This window comes from Patagioenas fasciata, chromosome 1 (assembly GCF_037038585.1).
Source record: "Patagioenas fasciata isolate bPatFas1 chromosome 1, bPatFas1.hap1, whole genome shotgun sequence".
Taxonomy (NCBI): Eukaryota; Metazoa; Chordata; class Aves; order Columbiformes; family Columbidae; genus Patagioenas; species Patagioenas fasciata.
Genome location: NC_092520.1, coordinates 171,769,232 through 171,786,887, shown reverse-complemented (window position 1 = coordinate 171,786,887; position 17,656 = coordinate 171,769,232). Strand labels below are relative to the sequence as shown.

The 17,656-nt window shown below is 36.1% G+C and overlaps 1 protein-coding gene across 7 annotated transcripts in view; it reads left to right on the top strand.

Moving 5' to 3' along the window:
- ANKS1B (ankyrin repeat and sterile alpha motif domain containing 1B) overlaps positions 1-17,656 on the top strand; it is a 436,612-nt gene that overhangs the window by 157,057 nt on the left and 261,899 nt on the right. For all 7 annotated transcript variants that reach the window (XM_071800411.1, XM_071800380.1, XM_071800388.1 and 4 more), the window contains one exon: positions 10,977-11,157. In XM_071800411.1, the coding sequence (XP_071656512.1) occupies positions 10,977-11,157 (181 nt within the window). The remainder of the gene's footprint in view (positions 1-10,976; positions 11,158-17,656) is intronic.

The following is a 17,656-nucleotide window of genomic DNA, read 5'->3' as shown; positions in this document are numbered from 1 at the left end:
CTAACTCAGATCTCAGGGGCAGTAATAAGTTCAGTGCTGCAGTGCCACCCACCTCGACTGCTTCCAGTCCTGAAGCTAGCACATTGAATAGTAAATCAGGCATCTGTGTACTCTTTTATCTGTGCACCTTACCTGTGGCTTCTACTTGTGATCTAAGATTTTGCAAATACATGTTTGTTTTCAAATTTTCACAAGGTCAGTCTCTGAAAAAGATAGTTGATTGACTATTTACATATATGCAGATAAGAAACAAGCAATTATTTCAGTGTTTGACTCACTTGATAATTTTTTTCCAGATTGTCCAGACAAGTCTTAGTAAGTTTATAAGTCAAGAATTGCTGGTTAATGAAGACTTCAAAAAAGTAATACAGTTTAAAGACATAATACTAACAGCTCATGGAAGAAAAAGTTGAGATGTGGTAGGAGACCAAGTAGGTTAATGAGTTAACTAAAATCCTCTGAGGTTTTAGGCTTTCAAAGTTTAACTTAGTTATGTTGGTATACATAGTAAAATATAACTTATATTATCAGACAGAAATTTTAGAAAGGGATAGTAAAACTGAACTTGTTCTACCACAATTCCAGTAGCTCCCAGTCTGGATGAAGCCCGAACAAAATTAGACTGCATGTGATGCTTCGTGTATTAGCCACTCAACTTAATAAGACTCTCCTTATTTATTCGTTCAGCTCTATTTGAACAAATAAGCGATATACATAAAGGGGAAAAGAGGACCTTTTTCACTTATGGGTCATTGGCCAATTCTCATTGAATTCTGACTTCTCACCTTTTAAATTCTGTATTAAATGTAATCCAGAATTTGCATATTCTCTTCTTGACTTTCTAAGATATATTTCAAACAGCTAACTGTAGGTACAGCTTTTGATGTCTAAATGTGGATTATTTCAAAGTAACTTGAATTTAATCCATCATGAATTTATATTTTTCCTATTTTATGTGAATAACTAAATACCTTAGGAGTGTTATTTCGGTGATATAAAGAGGGCTTCTGATGGAAATACAAAGGAACAGAAAATTTCAGTGTTTCTGACATAATGAAATTTCACCATCTTGTTCTTGCTGGTTTTATTGCTAAGATATGCAGTAACCTATTTATTAAAATATGTGTTTTTTTCTTGTGGGTTTGGATGTGCTGTCTTTACTCATTTTTTTTTTTTCTATTAATCTTTTTTAACCTCTTCAGACAAAGTTACAATGCCATCTATGGTTCGTTGTTCCTCTGGCTAAGACATCTAGCAGTATAATAGAAGATAATAGTTTAAATATTAGAAGACAGAATTAATTGTCTCATTTTTCTGCATGCAGCAATAGAATCTTGCAGGACACCTGTAGCCTCTGATAGACCCTATCCCACTTGTTTGGGCTACCAGGTGTGCCTTGCTTAATGTACAACTATTTTGTGCATGCACAGTGAGTCTGGCATAACTATGTAGATGTAGTTCATCTAGGCATAGGGAAGACAGGGACCATGACATTCCACCTCCTGTAGCAGCCTGGACATGAATGTGCAGACCGACTATAGGACATTTGTGCTCCAGAAACACTCTAGTTGACCTGAAAAGTGACAGTAATTTATATTCAAGGAAATTATATCTCATCCTTTTTGGATTTAGGTGCATGCATTACTTTGAACAAAACCAAGAAAAATCACCTTAGAGGCATCTCTGGAAATTAACAGTTCTAGAAAATACGTTTTCAGAATTAATTGTTCCATAAACAGGATTTTGAATTGGGTTAGTGTCAGTATTTCCCTATGGTGAAATAACCCTTCTTCCTCTCCTCTGTCAACACTCCACTACTGTACCCTTACTTCTTCCTCTCTGAAATGCATCCCTTGGCATACTTCGGTTGAGTTGGTGCATGCCTGTCTCTGCATACTTCATGAAATCCTCACTGCAGGCTGATGATGCATCTACTGAACTGGTTTTGTGACACAAGAAGTCTGCTTTGTTGCACTTTACTATAAAAAGGAGGGCTGGGGAACACAGTTACGCAATAGGTTCTCACCACTCACTTTCTGAATGAGATCACAGGACAGCTGGGCTGTAAGGACCTTCTTTCTCCTGTGAACGGCTTTCTGTGCTGCACCCAAGTTACAACATGCTCAGCCAGGCAGGAAATAACTAGGAAAGTCACCATGGAGAAATACTGTGCAGGCCTGCTATGCTTCCTGTTCGGGGGCACACTTATTTTTTGGGTATGTTTTGGTGCTGGACTTTGTGCAACCACGTGCTGTGTCTATGTTTAGGACAAGAGACAAATAAGACATAAAAAAGACTTTACTGAGAGTTATAATTTTTGAGGGAATCAAACCATTCCTTTCCAAGGTAAAAGCCACCCCTTTGTGCGTGATTTATGAAATTCTGGAAAGTGCTGAACATTTGATAGGCAATGAGTGTTCCCAAAACCCACTAAAATAAAGATGTATTTAACAGTCCACAGGTGGGCAGATTCAGCCCTCATCATTAGTGTGCCTGGTCTGGAAATTTCTCCTGTGTTATGTAGTGTTTCCAAGGCTGCAGATAACCATTAGGGCTGCAAGCACTTCAAGGTAGTTGGCAGCAGTCAATGACCTTGATTCTAGGTATAGAGATATATTTCAGAAAATTATATATATATATATATATATATATATATTTGTTTGTATACCTTTTAAGAGTCTGTGTAAATGTACTGCACACAGTTTGATATCTTCTCATTCTAATGATGTTGAAATGAATAAACAAAGAATCAAACAGATAAATAAAGCTCCTAAATAGCCCTTAAAAAAAAAAAAAAAGAAGAAGAAGAGAAACCAAGTAAAAGATATGCTGTAAATGCTATTAAGATGTAGTTAGCAATTCACCTATTTCTTTCCAAAAACAGGACAGACAATATAAAAATCTGTTATTCTGAAATGCTGAGTACCAATTACAAAAAAGGCTATGGTTGCAATTGTCTCACAGGACTGATTGCCCCTGCCCCTCCCATTTTACCGCAGAAATAATGGGTAGAAGACAAGTAACAGCTCCAGAGGAGAATATTTAAAAAAAAAAAAATCCCTTAGGGCATTGTGAGTACTTAATAACAACATTAACCAAAGTATTATTAAAGAGATGCATTGTAGAAGATCTCCTTTGACAAGTAACTCTAAAACATAATTCTATTTAGATTATTTTAATTAGAGCTGAGACAATATGAAAACATAAACACATCTACCCAATACACAGTGCTAATGAAAACAGCAAACAGTATGTGTGAGTGCATTTAATTGCAGTTCAACAGGATACTAAAGCACAAGTAGAAATTAAAGCAGAACGCTCCTTATTGTCAAGAGTGTTATGTTTTTAAAATACCACTTCTACATGCATATGTTTTCTTGGCTGAAGTTGGTTGCCTATGTCTCTAGGTTGTTTCCTGATTCAATATAAGCAAAAATCATACATATGATTAGAATATTTTTCATAGCTGAACTTGTAACAGACCCAGTTGGTGAAATCCTGAGCATAAAGCTATTTCAGATGCCAAAAGGTAGGTTTGTACATCTGCACTAGTAAAATAGGCTACTGAGCTCTGGAAGGTTGTCATCTGTACTGTTCAATTGTTAACACAGTCCTGGGTATAGTTTTGGTCCTGTACAATTCTCCCTCTCCAAAAGTGTAGGAATAATGGTGTATCTTCAAAATCTGATGACATCTGTCAAAGAGGGAAATGACTACAAACGTGTTACAGTTTTTAGCATTCAGGACTGCTATACCTCACAAACAATAGGTTTGCAATTAAAATGAAGGCAGAAGACAAGGAAAATGGAAACTCAGAGAAGATTAGTTCTTTTCCTTATTTATTCCCAGTCTGATTTGTCATCTGATATAAGACCAGGGGTGGAAGATAGAAGAGGGGCAGCAGCCCGCTGACGTTTAGTTACTTACTCCAATGGAGAACTAAAGGAGGAGCTATTGTAACAGCCACAGAGAACCCTCAAACCACAGGAACAGAAAGCACTTCGTATACACGGTACCTAGATTCACATTGCATGACTTTCTAACCACAGGCTACAGGGAGGAGCTATGTGTCTGCTCTCCTTGAGTGTGTCACTACTGGTGAAATGATCAATATAAGTTGATGGGCCCTGAGATTGTTTTAAAGAAGTAAGCACTTGCTCCTCATGCAGGATGAAAGAGGTGTCTTTCTCTAAATTAAAAATCAATGAAACAGAAATTCCCAGAACTTAGGCACTATGATACCATTAAAAAGGAATTTAGTTTTAAAATGCATTTAGTATTGAAAAGGATCTGCAGTTAAATAACAGTAAGAACTTTTATTTATTGCTGCTTTTTCTTTTTTTCTTTTTTTTTTTTTATTTTAAATTCCCATGAGCTTGTAAGTTCCATGTTGTGGCTGCTTGCAATAAACTAAATTAAGATGTTGAGAAGTCCTGAAACTGCCTATACATCATTTTTAATTGTAGTCATAATTTAAGATAAGGTTAAATGAAATGAAAAAAATTAGAAAATTAGATTGCCTTAAGATTACCTTATTAAAAAGACAATGTATCTTCAGCTTGTTTAATATGAAATTTCGAGGCTTCACAGAATAATTTATTCAGGCATCTAGTAACAGTTCAGTGCAATCTTTCACTTGTAGGTGACACAGATGAATCAAACCCAGATCCATTGTAATCTCCAGTTTTTGCAATTTCAGGGCCACTTGATCATCTCATTTCAGATCCTATAAATCAAATAACTCTTGGCAGCAGCATTTACTGATGAGAATGTATCAGACCTGCTGATCTCTGCAAATCAAAACTGAGATACGGAGGGCAGGAATAAGTGAAGAAGCCCGTTTTCTCACAGGCTGTATTTTACCAACAAAAATATTAACATAATGGGATTTTATGTAAGTGTACATGAACAAAAGAGACAAAGAGAAAAACAGAGATGGTATATTGAGATGTTGAAACAGAACACAGAGACTAAGAAATGAAAAAAAGTGCTGTGAAAGTTGTATTTGAAAGGGGGGGCAGAGGTTTAAATTGGATACATTGAAGGACAATGAGAGGGATGTAGTAACTGATGAAGTCAGTGGGAGATAGGACCATCAGGGAGTCCATTTGAGAGACTTTGATGACAAAACCACAGAAAAAAGCAGAGAAGCAAGTTTTAGAAGACCAAATAGAACTGGAATCAGCTTGGGTACTGTGAAGGGTGTTTTAGAGTAAAATAAGAAGTTTTGGAGGGAATATAACACTAGACAGGAGAAAACTCAGAAAAATAAAGGAGTGAAAGGGAAGATGAGTGTGTAGAAAGAGAATGGGATCTTAAGAAAGAAGGAAGGTAGAGAAAGGAAAATTTCTGAAGTAGGACTGAGTTCATCAGAGAATTAGAAGAATCAAATCATCTGAGCAGGTACCAAATAAGGGATTTATGTGGCCACTTGTCTACACTCATACTGTGTTATGCATGTGACATGAGCCTGGAGAACAGGCTACAGCCTCCTACTTTCTTTAGTAAGTCTGTATTTTATGTGCGGGCTAGAATTTGAGAACACAGGTTCACTTTTCTGTTCTATCATACGTTTTCTACATGCTATAAGCCAACTGAAACCAGTTTTTACATTATGTAGGGAAGCTGGAATTTGGCAGGAGCACTGCAGAGTGTCCTCTAATCTCATTGGTTCTCAGTATTTAATGAGCTGCACATCACTTTAGAGAGGTCTGTACCGTAGTTCAGCACCTGTAAAATGGGGCTAATAGCTCTGCCATAGTGCAAAGGAACATTGTAAGAATTAATTCTTTAAATATTGTGATGGTGCTATGTACACAAATCTGAAGGATAAGAGAAGGTGGAGTCACAGCTTATACTGCAGAGGACTCCGAAGTTAGATAAATATTTTTATTTTAAATTGAGAACAGAATTTTGCCCTAGTCCCTCTGCTAAATGTTATGTTAAATATATGAATGATCCCTTACATGCTCATAGTGTTACATGTGAGTCATGGCAGCCTTGAATATTCATGGAGCTTCCATTCATGGGAGCATTAAATAAATTCTTACTTGCCTTTTAAACAGAAAGGCAATTCAGTATGTGTATTTTGATGCCTCTCCTTATTTACAGTGTTCAAAGTGGTATCTTTCATTGGTAGATGTTTGCTACTGACATGAAAATATGAAAATATTCTTCTTATCAGACCTGATTTGAAAGTTATTTAAATCTTGTTATTGCAATATCTTTAGAGATTTACATTGATTTATTTTGGCCTTTGTGCTGATGATAAGGTCTATTCATTAACCTGATTTAGTATGCTGTTTTAGGATAGTGTAGGTTTTTTGTCAAGGGTTTGATTGCGGGGTGACAATAAAACCGTGGCAGATGTATTGTTAACCTCCTCTCCCCGCCCCCTTCCCCCTTCAGCCTCTCCCTCTCCCCGCTTCCCACTCAGGACAGGCGATCGTGAGGGAAAGAAGGACAGAGAGAAGAGAGTTGGAAAAATTAAAAATGTTTTACTAATGCTACTAATAAGAATAGAGAAAATAATACACAATATGCAAAACCAATCTTGAAAGTCTCAGCAACTGCAGAGCCAGCACCCGAAGTCCTGGATTAGACTCTGCAGCCAACCGGAGCTGGATTCAGTCTCTCACTAGGCCTCAGTTCACAGGGACGACGAGCAAGGTCCTCTCCTAATGTCAGCCATGAGGAAAAGGGACGAGATCCTCGTGATCGCCCACTTTTATATGAAGTATTCACATGAATGGGATGTTATACTCCGTTGGTCAGTTTCTTGGTCACCTGTTTCTCATTGCCCCTCTCGCGAGATGTGAATCTGTCCTTATCAATAACCCCTCATTCCATTGCTGTGTTTACCAAAATATGCATCTGGTTTTCCAGGAAAATGCAGCTAATATGAAAGTTTTAGCTGACAGGCAAATTCACTAAAAGAGAAACTTGTTTTTAACAAAACCAGGACAGTTTTCTAGGTTGGTGTCATCACAATTGAGATGATAGTAATGAAGAAACATTTTGAAGTAAACAAAACCAGTCATTAAATATATTTATACATAAGTAAGTTAAATACATTAATGTAATGAATAAAGTAAATCTACTTAAGGAGAGATCTGTGTGTGGTTATGTAGCATACTTAGTGGGGTGAAGTCAAGCTGTAAGTAAGCTATGATTTCACAAAGGTTATCTAAGTGTATGCAGACTTTCTGAGTAGTATGAGGCAAACATGTAATGACTGACAAAGCTGGCTTTGGTGGAAAGCCTAAAGGAAGCATCATCTCTCTGGGACAAAGTTTTGTGTTTGCACAATCTCCACAGCTATAAAAGCTTGACCTCTGGCTTCATTGGTATTCCATGCAGTAAATAATCTTAGAATTATTCAGGGCCTATCTGGGGACATCTTGGTAAATATAATTTAAAAGTGGCTTTGGCAGATGCAATCCAAGAAACCAAGGTACAAGACTCCAGTAAGTGACTTGTTAATTGCTGGCTACAAATTCTGCCAATAAGACTGGAATTTGTCTCCAGATTCTATAATAACAAGGGAAGTAAGGTATCCAGTGTGTCTACATGTGAGCTAGAGGTGGGATACAGTCTGTACATAAGATTCTTTGTCTAATTCGGATATCTTATCTCCTGTCATGCTTAGCAGAGATGTAAGATTCAATTCAGTTACTAAAAATAAACATCTAATGTCATTTGGGGTGCCATAAATGTGTCTTGGACATGCACATGTAGGCTGTGAGGTATAATACAGGACCTACATAGGGGAGAACTGCACTCTTCTGGTGGCAGCTGAAGGCCAGGTGGGATGCCCCAGTGCATCTCCAGTGATGGCAGATACATGTATTAAGGCAAGTGACTAGGGTGAGGTGAATTGTTCTCTGGACTCTATTGATTGTATTGACTAGATCTCAGTTGACTGTAATGGGAGCTTAGATATCCAGTATAGATATAAACAGCTACGTTATAAATTTAGTTATCTAAATCTGGAACGGAATTTATCCTAAATGTAGAAATAATCCATTTTTTTCTACCATCTTTGTGCAAACTGTACTTTAGAGAGACACAGGCAGAGGCATGCAGTCAACACAAACTGGTTTACTGCATCTCTCTTGGCATATATTAATGAACAACTAACATAATTTAACAACATAACATTTTACAGGACCCAGTAAAGGTGCAGAAGGCTCCTCTACTTAGCTACAAAGGCTCAGATGCTAGATTCCTGTGTAATTATGTAGAAAAATTATTGGCGCATGTTGACAGATGGACCTTGTTAACTCCAGACAATATAGCAGAAGTGTTATGCTGTAGAGCACTAGAGGCTGTGTGAGATTCTGTACAAAATCCTTAGACTGGAAAAATGTGTTAAACTGAGATACGTTTCTCTGAATTAATAATAATAATGTCAAAGCTCAAAATAATACAGTAGGTATTTTGTATTTGGATTTTGACATGAGCAGACAGAAAGCATGTTTCTAGCTTCCATAATCATCTTTGAAAATCACTCTCAATTTCTGTCACTAACCCGTGTCTCCAGAGCAAGTCATAGCTATTTCTTGATGGACCTGTTTTTAAAATCTGTGAGCACTTGCAAAATAATTGATCTGTAAAAGAAGCTTCAGAATAGTTGGGGTTTTTTTGGTTTGTTTCACCCCTCTATGCCACTCAAGACCTTGCAAGTGTTTATTAGGAAACTTTTAAAAGATGTTAGAAGAGCTTGTAATACTACACTGAGAGGTAGTGAAACAGCTGATCAGCTTTAAGTTAGTAAAAGTCTGTATGATCCATCAGATACTGCTTTCTGATTCCAAGAAAGGGCCACCCAGCGGCTGAAGGCCTGTCTGGACAAAGGCCAGAAGCAATTCCTTTTGAAACTGCTTGGGAAGACAGAGCTGGACCATCCCAGCTACCCTTTTAGGTATGAACTGTCTCAATTTAAGAATAACCAGAGATCATGCACAACATGGTGCTTGAAGGGGCACCTTCTCAATTCAGAAGCTGAGCTCCTGGAAAAGCACAACAACAACGTTGCTTGGGAAAGGCCCGGGAACATGTTTCTGAATAACTGAAGATCTTTTTCAGTCTTAGAAATAATTAGGTCATTGATTAATTATTTGTTGTCTAGCAAAAGTGTGGAGTTTAGGTTTAATTAATACACATTAATATTTTTGGTCTGATCAGAGAGTTGTTTTGGCTCAGGTCCCAAACAATGACTTTTAACCAGACTGTTTGATGTTGGAGTCTGTCCCTGTTCATCAAACCCTCCCATGAAATTACTAGCCCTAGGTGTCAGCCTTTCAAAGCAGAAGCTGTTTTTAATTATTAAAGCAAGTAAATCCCCTCAATAGGCCATAGATGAGTTCCAGATGAATGCCCAAATTTACCCTTTGCGATTTTTCTCAGTTTTAACAGGACACAGTTAATTCACGTGGTGCCCAACACGACTTTAACAAACAATCAACGCTGTACAAACCTAAGTCTATTTTTTTGTCTGACATACCAATAGAAAGAGTGAATTTTTAGTGTATACACTCTGGTTCTTTATTTTTAACACAAACATTGCAGGACTCATAACCTAAAAATGAAATAGACTACACACCAAATTGAAAATTACTGCACTGGGATAGACTGTATTTTAACAGGTAGTTCTAAGTAAGGTGAATAGCTTCATGGTTCGAGGATGTTCTTATCGCTCCCAGGGCGGTAATTTGGTCTTGACACTAGTAAGTACCAAATTCTTGACCTTTACAAATATTCTGATCTGTTAAGCCTGGCATGCTAAAACAAGAAAAGTTAAAGCACCCTTTACTCTCTTTTTTCTATTTACTTTTCCCAGCTTTAGTCACCTAAAGCAGCAGTTCCTGAAGTATATGTCTCAGGATATATATTTTATGTATATATAAATGCATGAAATAAATATACAGATAGCTATACATCTGGATGCAAGACCTCCTGTGTTTTGGAGGAGGCATTTAATGTTTCAGGTCATTGGCCTTGAAACATCAAGGAGCATTGTGTAGTTAGGATATTTTGCGTATGGAGCCAGATGAGTGCTGTGACAGACTTTAGCATGACATAGCAAACCATCAGTGGTCTGTGGCTTATAGTCCACGACACCGATCACTAAGGTTACAAGTAGTGCAGAGCAATGGGAACAGATCTGTGTAGAGAAAGCTATTGCTGACCTGATGATCACACTATATAGGTTTCATTGGTTTTAATTTAGGTTGGCTTTAGTCCAGTCTTGTGGTCAAAAGGCCATAAGGAGTTGAAGTACATTTTGTACAGTCTATATCATACCTTATGGTGTAGACCCACCCAAAAAGAGTGAGTTTCTCACACTCTGAAGCTGCTCTGCAGTCTAAGCCAGAGCCTTTAAATGCGGTCAGTGCAGAGGTCCACTTCAAAAGTAAATGTTTGATACAGACTAGTATCAAGTTTTTCGCTGTTCTTTGAAAACTCATGAAGAAATTTTGATTTTCATGTTTCTTTTTTAAGCTTTTAGACATGTCAGTCTTTGAATATTTAAGGCAGCCCTTCATAAATTGCATGAACAGCAGAGGGTTGCTTTTGAGTGATGAGTGCTTGGTATTATTTTGTAAATTTCTTTATACAGGCGTCAGCGGTCTAGTTGTTTTGCAAGATGTACCCAGCAATGCAGCTGGTGAAGAGCTCCCTTTCTTATCAAAAGATGATTGAAATGATTACTGTAAAACCCTATTTTATTTTGAATTAAATTGATTAGAACGAAGACATGCATTTATTTCTAATAAAGATTGATCTACATATTGGAAGAAAATTATCTCTACATTACCACAGCTTGTCATATGAAATGATTTTTACTAGTACTGTTCAAACCAAATAAAAACAGTAAAAAGAGAGAAATCCTGGGTAAATTTATTAGAAGTCAAGTAATGAAAACTACACAAAACATCTGTATTTTTCATGCCAAACTTCTGTTTTTCTTGTAGCCCAAGCAGCGCACATCAATAGTATCTTCTCTGGAATTTCACCGAATGAATCACAGCCACAATTATTTTGAAATCAACTCATCCATTGGCTGTACAAGTTTTATTTCTACTCCTGCAATCAGTCCGGCTAACTACTCCTTTGGATCTCTGGAACACAGTGTTGAAGAGCGAGAGGTTCCAGGTATAGAAAATAAAGCTTACTTTGCCTATCAACAAAGCTATATAAAACTATAGGTCTGTGTGCTTAAGCTGGAATTGCTGTTGTGCTTGGTAGTGAAATACACTTATCAAAACCACACAAAATTATTCCTGATTTCTTTTTTCTGCTGCTCAGCAAAGGGTTCTGGTATTTCATGACAAATGTGATTAAATTATACTTTTTCCTGAATGTTATGTTTTAAATAAACCAGATCTTGTTTTACAGAAATACCCAGAATTTAGGTATTGTAGTTCTTGAAATTACAATGATTCAGGTACATATGTACTTTCATCATTGAGTGGTCAACATACTCTAATATGAATTTTAAATTGAAAAAATGTACTTAGAAATAATTATTTAACCATCAGTAAAGATGAGGAAGGGAAGATTTCTAAATAACGTAACATTATTTCTGCATTAGTTATGGGATTCATTAAAGACAAACTATAATATATTTGCTCTGATGAGAAGACTTGAATAGAGTGATAGCGTGATTGTAACTGTGTAGGTTTTCTATGTGTATGCAGGTTTACTTAATGAAAATGCTTTAAAAAGTATTAAAGTATTAAAACTTTAAGAGCAAGAAAGTGTCAGTAAATAATGCATTTAGCTACTTATATCCCTTCAGATTTCATATGCAAGTTGCTTTATTTAGGCTAAACCTGAAGCAGAAGGGTATAATATTTGGGAAGACTGATGTATTGAAATAAATGTCTTTGATAGCTAGTTTATATGATCTGCAGATGTAGTTGTTTCTTTTAAAGGGATACTATATTTAAGATCTTAATAGAAGTAGCTTACTATAAAATAAAAAAAAATAATGCAAATGTTGAAATTCAGTACAGACGTATCAGTTGGCTTCTGTAGCATTCGTCTTCAGATGAGATGAATCTTGTACATTTCTGGTTGGTAGGGGTTGAAAATTCTGAAAACTGTTGCTTTTAAATGGTCACAAAATCAATTTCATAGTTAGATCAAAGGAAAACTATATTGTTAAAGAACTGTTGTGAAATAAGAGTGAGATATTCTGTCAGTTATGATGAAGAATGGGTTAAAAAGATCAGAGGTTGTTCATATTGTTTTTCATGGACTGACTGTGTCATCTTTCAAACTAAAGGATGTCCTCATATGCATGGATATAGCAAACATTTTCAAGCCCAACTGGAAATAATGAATTTGTATGGTATCTTTTATTCCTAGTTGTGGGGCCATTTGATTCTTTAGGGGTTTGGATTTTTTGTTGTTATTGTTTTAATTCTCTTCAATGGTCGTAATGTTATTCTGAGTAGTTGAATGATACTAAATATGTCTTGATGTTTAAAAGCAAAAATAAGAAAATAAAAAGAACATTCATTGGAGTTAGATAATGAACTTCTCCAAATTTGGGCTGTTGCACAGTTCTGGTTAAGTTATTCCTCATATCTGGATTTGCTTTACTTTTATCTCCTTTGGTTAAATTTACAATGGACTGCACTCAGTAGCTTTTAATCACTGCATTTCATTTGATCTGAAATTGGAAAGATAATCTCATGGTTATTAGAACTCTACATTTCTAATTTGTGGATGATTTGATTTGAGGATTGAGTGGAAGCTGAATTTCCTCTTGTCTCTGCCTAGAAAGCTGAGCAAAAATTAACAAAGGCAAAATGACTGATTCTGGAGTTCTGGACATCTTTTACAAGTTTCTCAAGAGTATAGTTTACCATAAGTAAATCATTCAATTACTATCAGGAAATGAAATCATTATAGTAGAAGTGCAATTCCTCCTCCTCTTCTCAGATGGTTTCTATCCTAGAATTGTTTAAGTAATATATTCACTGAAAGGTTCCTTGTTCCTTTTGCAGATCTACAGTGACAACAATTACAATTCATCATATGTCTTGATTATAACCCTCTGAATTGCCAACTTGTTCTGAAAATTCATGGAAGATCTGCACCTTAAAAGAATGTTTAGTTCAGTAACAGCTGAGGATTTGTGCATGTTTGAGTGTTTCCATCTATATTATATTCTTGGGTGTTTATGTCTCTCTTTTTTTTTTTAAAAGCATCGTTGGCAAAAAGCAACAAATTATTTTTTCATGCTTGTCGAGGTCAAGGGTCTTCTGGTTGACCAGAAAGAAACAATGTACAGAAGGAACTCATTTTCATAGTAATTTCAGCTAGTAGTTTTCTGTCACCTTCTTCAAAACAATCAAAATGGTTTTTACGAAATTTCTAAATCAAGAGCTGCCATCTGAATATGGCCTTAGTATTTCCCTACTCAATTTCAGTGCTTTTAGTGGGTTTTTGATGGGGAAACTTGCAATGGTTCATGATGAAAGTGGGAGATGCATACAAAAAAATAATTAAATTCTAAAATCATTATTTTACCTCTGCTTCCGTGGTCTGCTACCAAAGAAGAATCTATCTCTTGTAACTTTTATAAATTAGAGAAAATTCCTCCTTATATTTGGGCATCACAGTTTTACTTTTGGTGTTTACTAGTTCCCTGCAAAAAAACCACTGAACTCTACCGCAGCACTATATTATCTGACTGACAGCATATGACTACATTTTCTGATTAATTAGCTGGAGAACAGCCTGCATATAATGGTAGGTATGTGCTTTAGCTTTGGGATCAGATGGCCTTGTAGTGTAAACAAAACCATTTATGTTGCCTGCATGGATGGCAGAAGATACCTTAATATCAGGTTGCATGAAACTAAAATGTAAGGATAAAGATTCTGTTATTTGTTTTGAACTTCAACTGGTGAAGAACCTGCAATAAGTTTATGGAAACTCTTTTCTCACTCCAGTATATGTAGGGCAGACTGTGAATGCAGCTTTGGCATGGCCAGTTTTCACAGCTTTATTTGCCACAAAATCATTGACTTCATAGAAGTAAATCGAATTCAGAGTGAATGATCATAGCATTGCATTTCACCTCAAGTTAGAGGTCAGTGTATCCAAATAATGTCAGCTACTACCGTTAAACTTTCTGTAGTAAAAGTGACTCCACTCCATTGCACAAGGAAGCCGCTATGTATGTAAATCTGTCATGGCGAGATTCTATTAATTATCTTGATCATCTGAATACATGTTTAGTAGGTTTTTTGAATGATTACACAAATGAAGTATTGAAGACCTGATAATCAAGTGATGGTTTCATTTGTAAGATGTTCCTCATATGACTTTGACCAGCTAACAAAGACCACTAGATGTGCAAGAACATTCACTCCAGAAGAGGGCAGTCTGGGCTTTCAGGCAGATACCTCTCTAATACCATAGCTCTATGCCTTGTTACATACATCCATGAAGTTCTTTTGAAACTGTAAATCTTAGACTGAGTGCGGCAAAATCATGGCCATCTTGGTAATGTCAGCTTGGCATAATCAACACTTGCAGCAGAAACTGTCACTCTGGATTATTTTATTTTTCATTTCTGCTTGACCAGTCAGAATAATGGATCTTTCTCTAACCCGTATTAACTTCATTATGTCTTCTTGTACTGAGCATAATTGGGCTGTGAAATTAAAAAGACAGTTCTGCACATGTTCTTGTTCTGTTTCAGATCAGAAAATAGATCTGTACTCAGATGCATGTATGCAGCAAAAATGTCAGCAGTTGTCTGTAGGTAAACACATTGTAATCAATTTTCAGTCCATGAAAATCTTTACATTTTCAGTAAATTCTGTATACCATTCATTGTAAAACAGCATACAGTTTTTCTTGCATCTTGGTGTGGTACCTAAAGGTATTTACTGAGTTTATTTCTTAGTTACAGAGTTTGTCTCCACTGTAGGACCTTAATGTAGCTCTTACACTTTTTACATGCCTTGTTTTCTGACTTTCTGAGTAACATTATTTATCTAAGAAGGCTACATTGTTCTTAGAACCACCCAGAATGTACAATTTGAGAATTCAGTCTTCAAAATGGGGACTAACAATTTTTCTCTTCTACAATGAAAAAGCAATATTTGAGTCCCACCTTAGGTTTCTTTTAGAAGCATCTTTAGATCTTTCTTTAAAGTAAATATCTGATCACATTGTTTTTTCTCACGAGCCTGATTTTTCTGAAGCAAAAGCAGCTCTACACTTCAAGATAAGCTTGCAGTTTTATCTTTCTTTTTCGTGGCTGCTAGAAAGTATTAGAACCTTGATTCAGAGGTCTGGTCTAAAATTCCTGGTTCTCCTGCCTTTCTAGTTACAGTCAAATTTTATTCTGCTGCAGGAATGTTCCTTTATGTGACATTAGCAAAGCTGCTATTTGAGGTAGGTCACATATTTGTCAACATTACATTCGTATTTAAATATCTAATTTATTAAGATCAGTTATGGAAAGATCACACTGTGATGTCTATGTAGACTCTTCAAGCCTAGTTTCTTAAATTATGAAAAAGTTTTGGAATTACTAGAAGAGAAACATAAAATAAAGGAAGGTAAAGAAAAAAGAAAAAAACCTTTTATTGCTAGAGGGTGTTTTTAGGTAACAATACCTCACTAATTACCAAAAGAACACGTGGTTTTCCAGTGACAGAGAAAAGGGAAAGTATTAGCATGTAATGAAATAACCATACTTGACAAATGCTGGTAAATAAAGCTTTTCCATCTCCTGTGTATGGACACCTGCACCTCCAGTGAGGAAACATCTGAAAAACCTGTATTATGAGCCTTTACCTACCTATCATTGATTAAGCCTGAGAAGGTCAAATTCTTCATCATCTTTGTGGTTACATTACAACAAAATCTACCAAGGCATTCTTCAAAACAGGTTGAGTCTTTTCATCTATGAAGATTACCTGCTTTTTTCTCTTCAATTTATAGCCAAGTTCAACTGAGTGCAATTGGTAAGACATAGTAGCTGTTCCACAAACTGCTACTGGGGATCATATTCAGTACTGTCTGAAACAAATTCTTTTTTTGTTGTTCTAATTAATTTGTCTAGCAGATGTAGCAAGTTAAGGCCTCCTTATGTTGCCCTTCGTTTTACTGCTTCTAATTTCAGCCTTTGCACAGCTATCCAAGGCAAAGATACAGTCAGTCCCACAGGAACAGAGAAAGGTAGGGTTATTTAATACTATAAACTACTATTTGTTAACTGGTATTATCTTTACACCTTCCAGTTTCAAAACAACACACGTCAAGTAGCTCATTGTAATATATCTCGCTGCTAGAAATATGTCAACATGCAGTGTATAATGTCTAAAAAACAGATAGCATACAGATCAAGGTGATGCCTGGAAAGCTGTAGATGAAACTGGCTCCTGTCATTCTATTCAAAACCAACATAACTTTACAAGAAACTGATGTTTTGTACTCGTGCTTGCATTAAACGTTAGATACAATAAGCCACTAAATCCCATGCCACCTGAACTTTAAAGATCCTTGTTGGAGCTAGTTATATTTTTCCGACTTAAACTTCCTGACAGTGTTACCTAGCTCTTCAGTAATGCCCATACAATGTTATCTTGCAGTCTTTTCTCAGACTTCAGTGAATCACTTGGGCTAAACCCACTTTGTAGCTCTCCAAACATACTGTCGCACATGTCACTAACTACATGGACATTCTGATTGCTAAGTCAGTAGTAAACTACTTTGAAAACAAAACAATTTAAAGCAGGCATATGGAAGGAATAAAGCTGCAGATGGGTCTCTAAGCCCTGTTGTCAGATATAGCATTGGATGTGTTAATGAAACAAGAAATGACATGAAGAGCTAATCTCTTTTCAGATTGAATTCTGAAGCATCTGACCACATGTGGACAGGCATGTGTTGAGCAACGTGCGTGCCTGTTTTTCATTGAAATGACTGTCCTTCAGACGATTTGCTCTTTTCTTCCACAGTATTTGCTTACTATGAATAAAGCCAATTAGCAATTGTTGCCAACACAGGAGACAGAAAAATCCCATGTAAGATGTATAATATATTTACTGATTTTGAAAACCGAAATGCTTAGGTCTCAATCCAGCAAGGAGGAACATAGGAAATAGGGAAATGCTGTGATAATGCTGGAGATGAGAGTTTCTTAGGGATTGTCTTACTTTGGAGAAAATTTCCCTCAGGATCCTTAGGACCACTATGTGCTACGCTGCAATCAGCTTCAGCTATCAGCTATTTCTTTGGCTCTTTTTGCCCCTAAAGTAAACATAAGGATCTGTATGCATGTTTGTCTACATGTCTATTTGTGCTATAAAAGCCTATTACACTTCACTTAGTTGCACGTGTCCTCTTTTTTTATGAGATGACATTTTGTTACAGACATGTAACAGTGGTTCATCACATCATAAAATATTTTTCTAAAGGAACACTGGATATTTCAACAGTAATTCTATACAGAACTTTTAAAGAGCTTCTTTGGAGGAACAGGTTATGAAAGCAGTTGTTAGTAGAAGTATAATTTACATTTTAATTATATATATCTGATGCATTTTTCCAGTTATAATAATCATCCTGACAAGTAAAGTCAAAAGAAAAAATATTTTCTCTGATGTTTCATTTACAA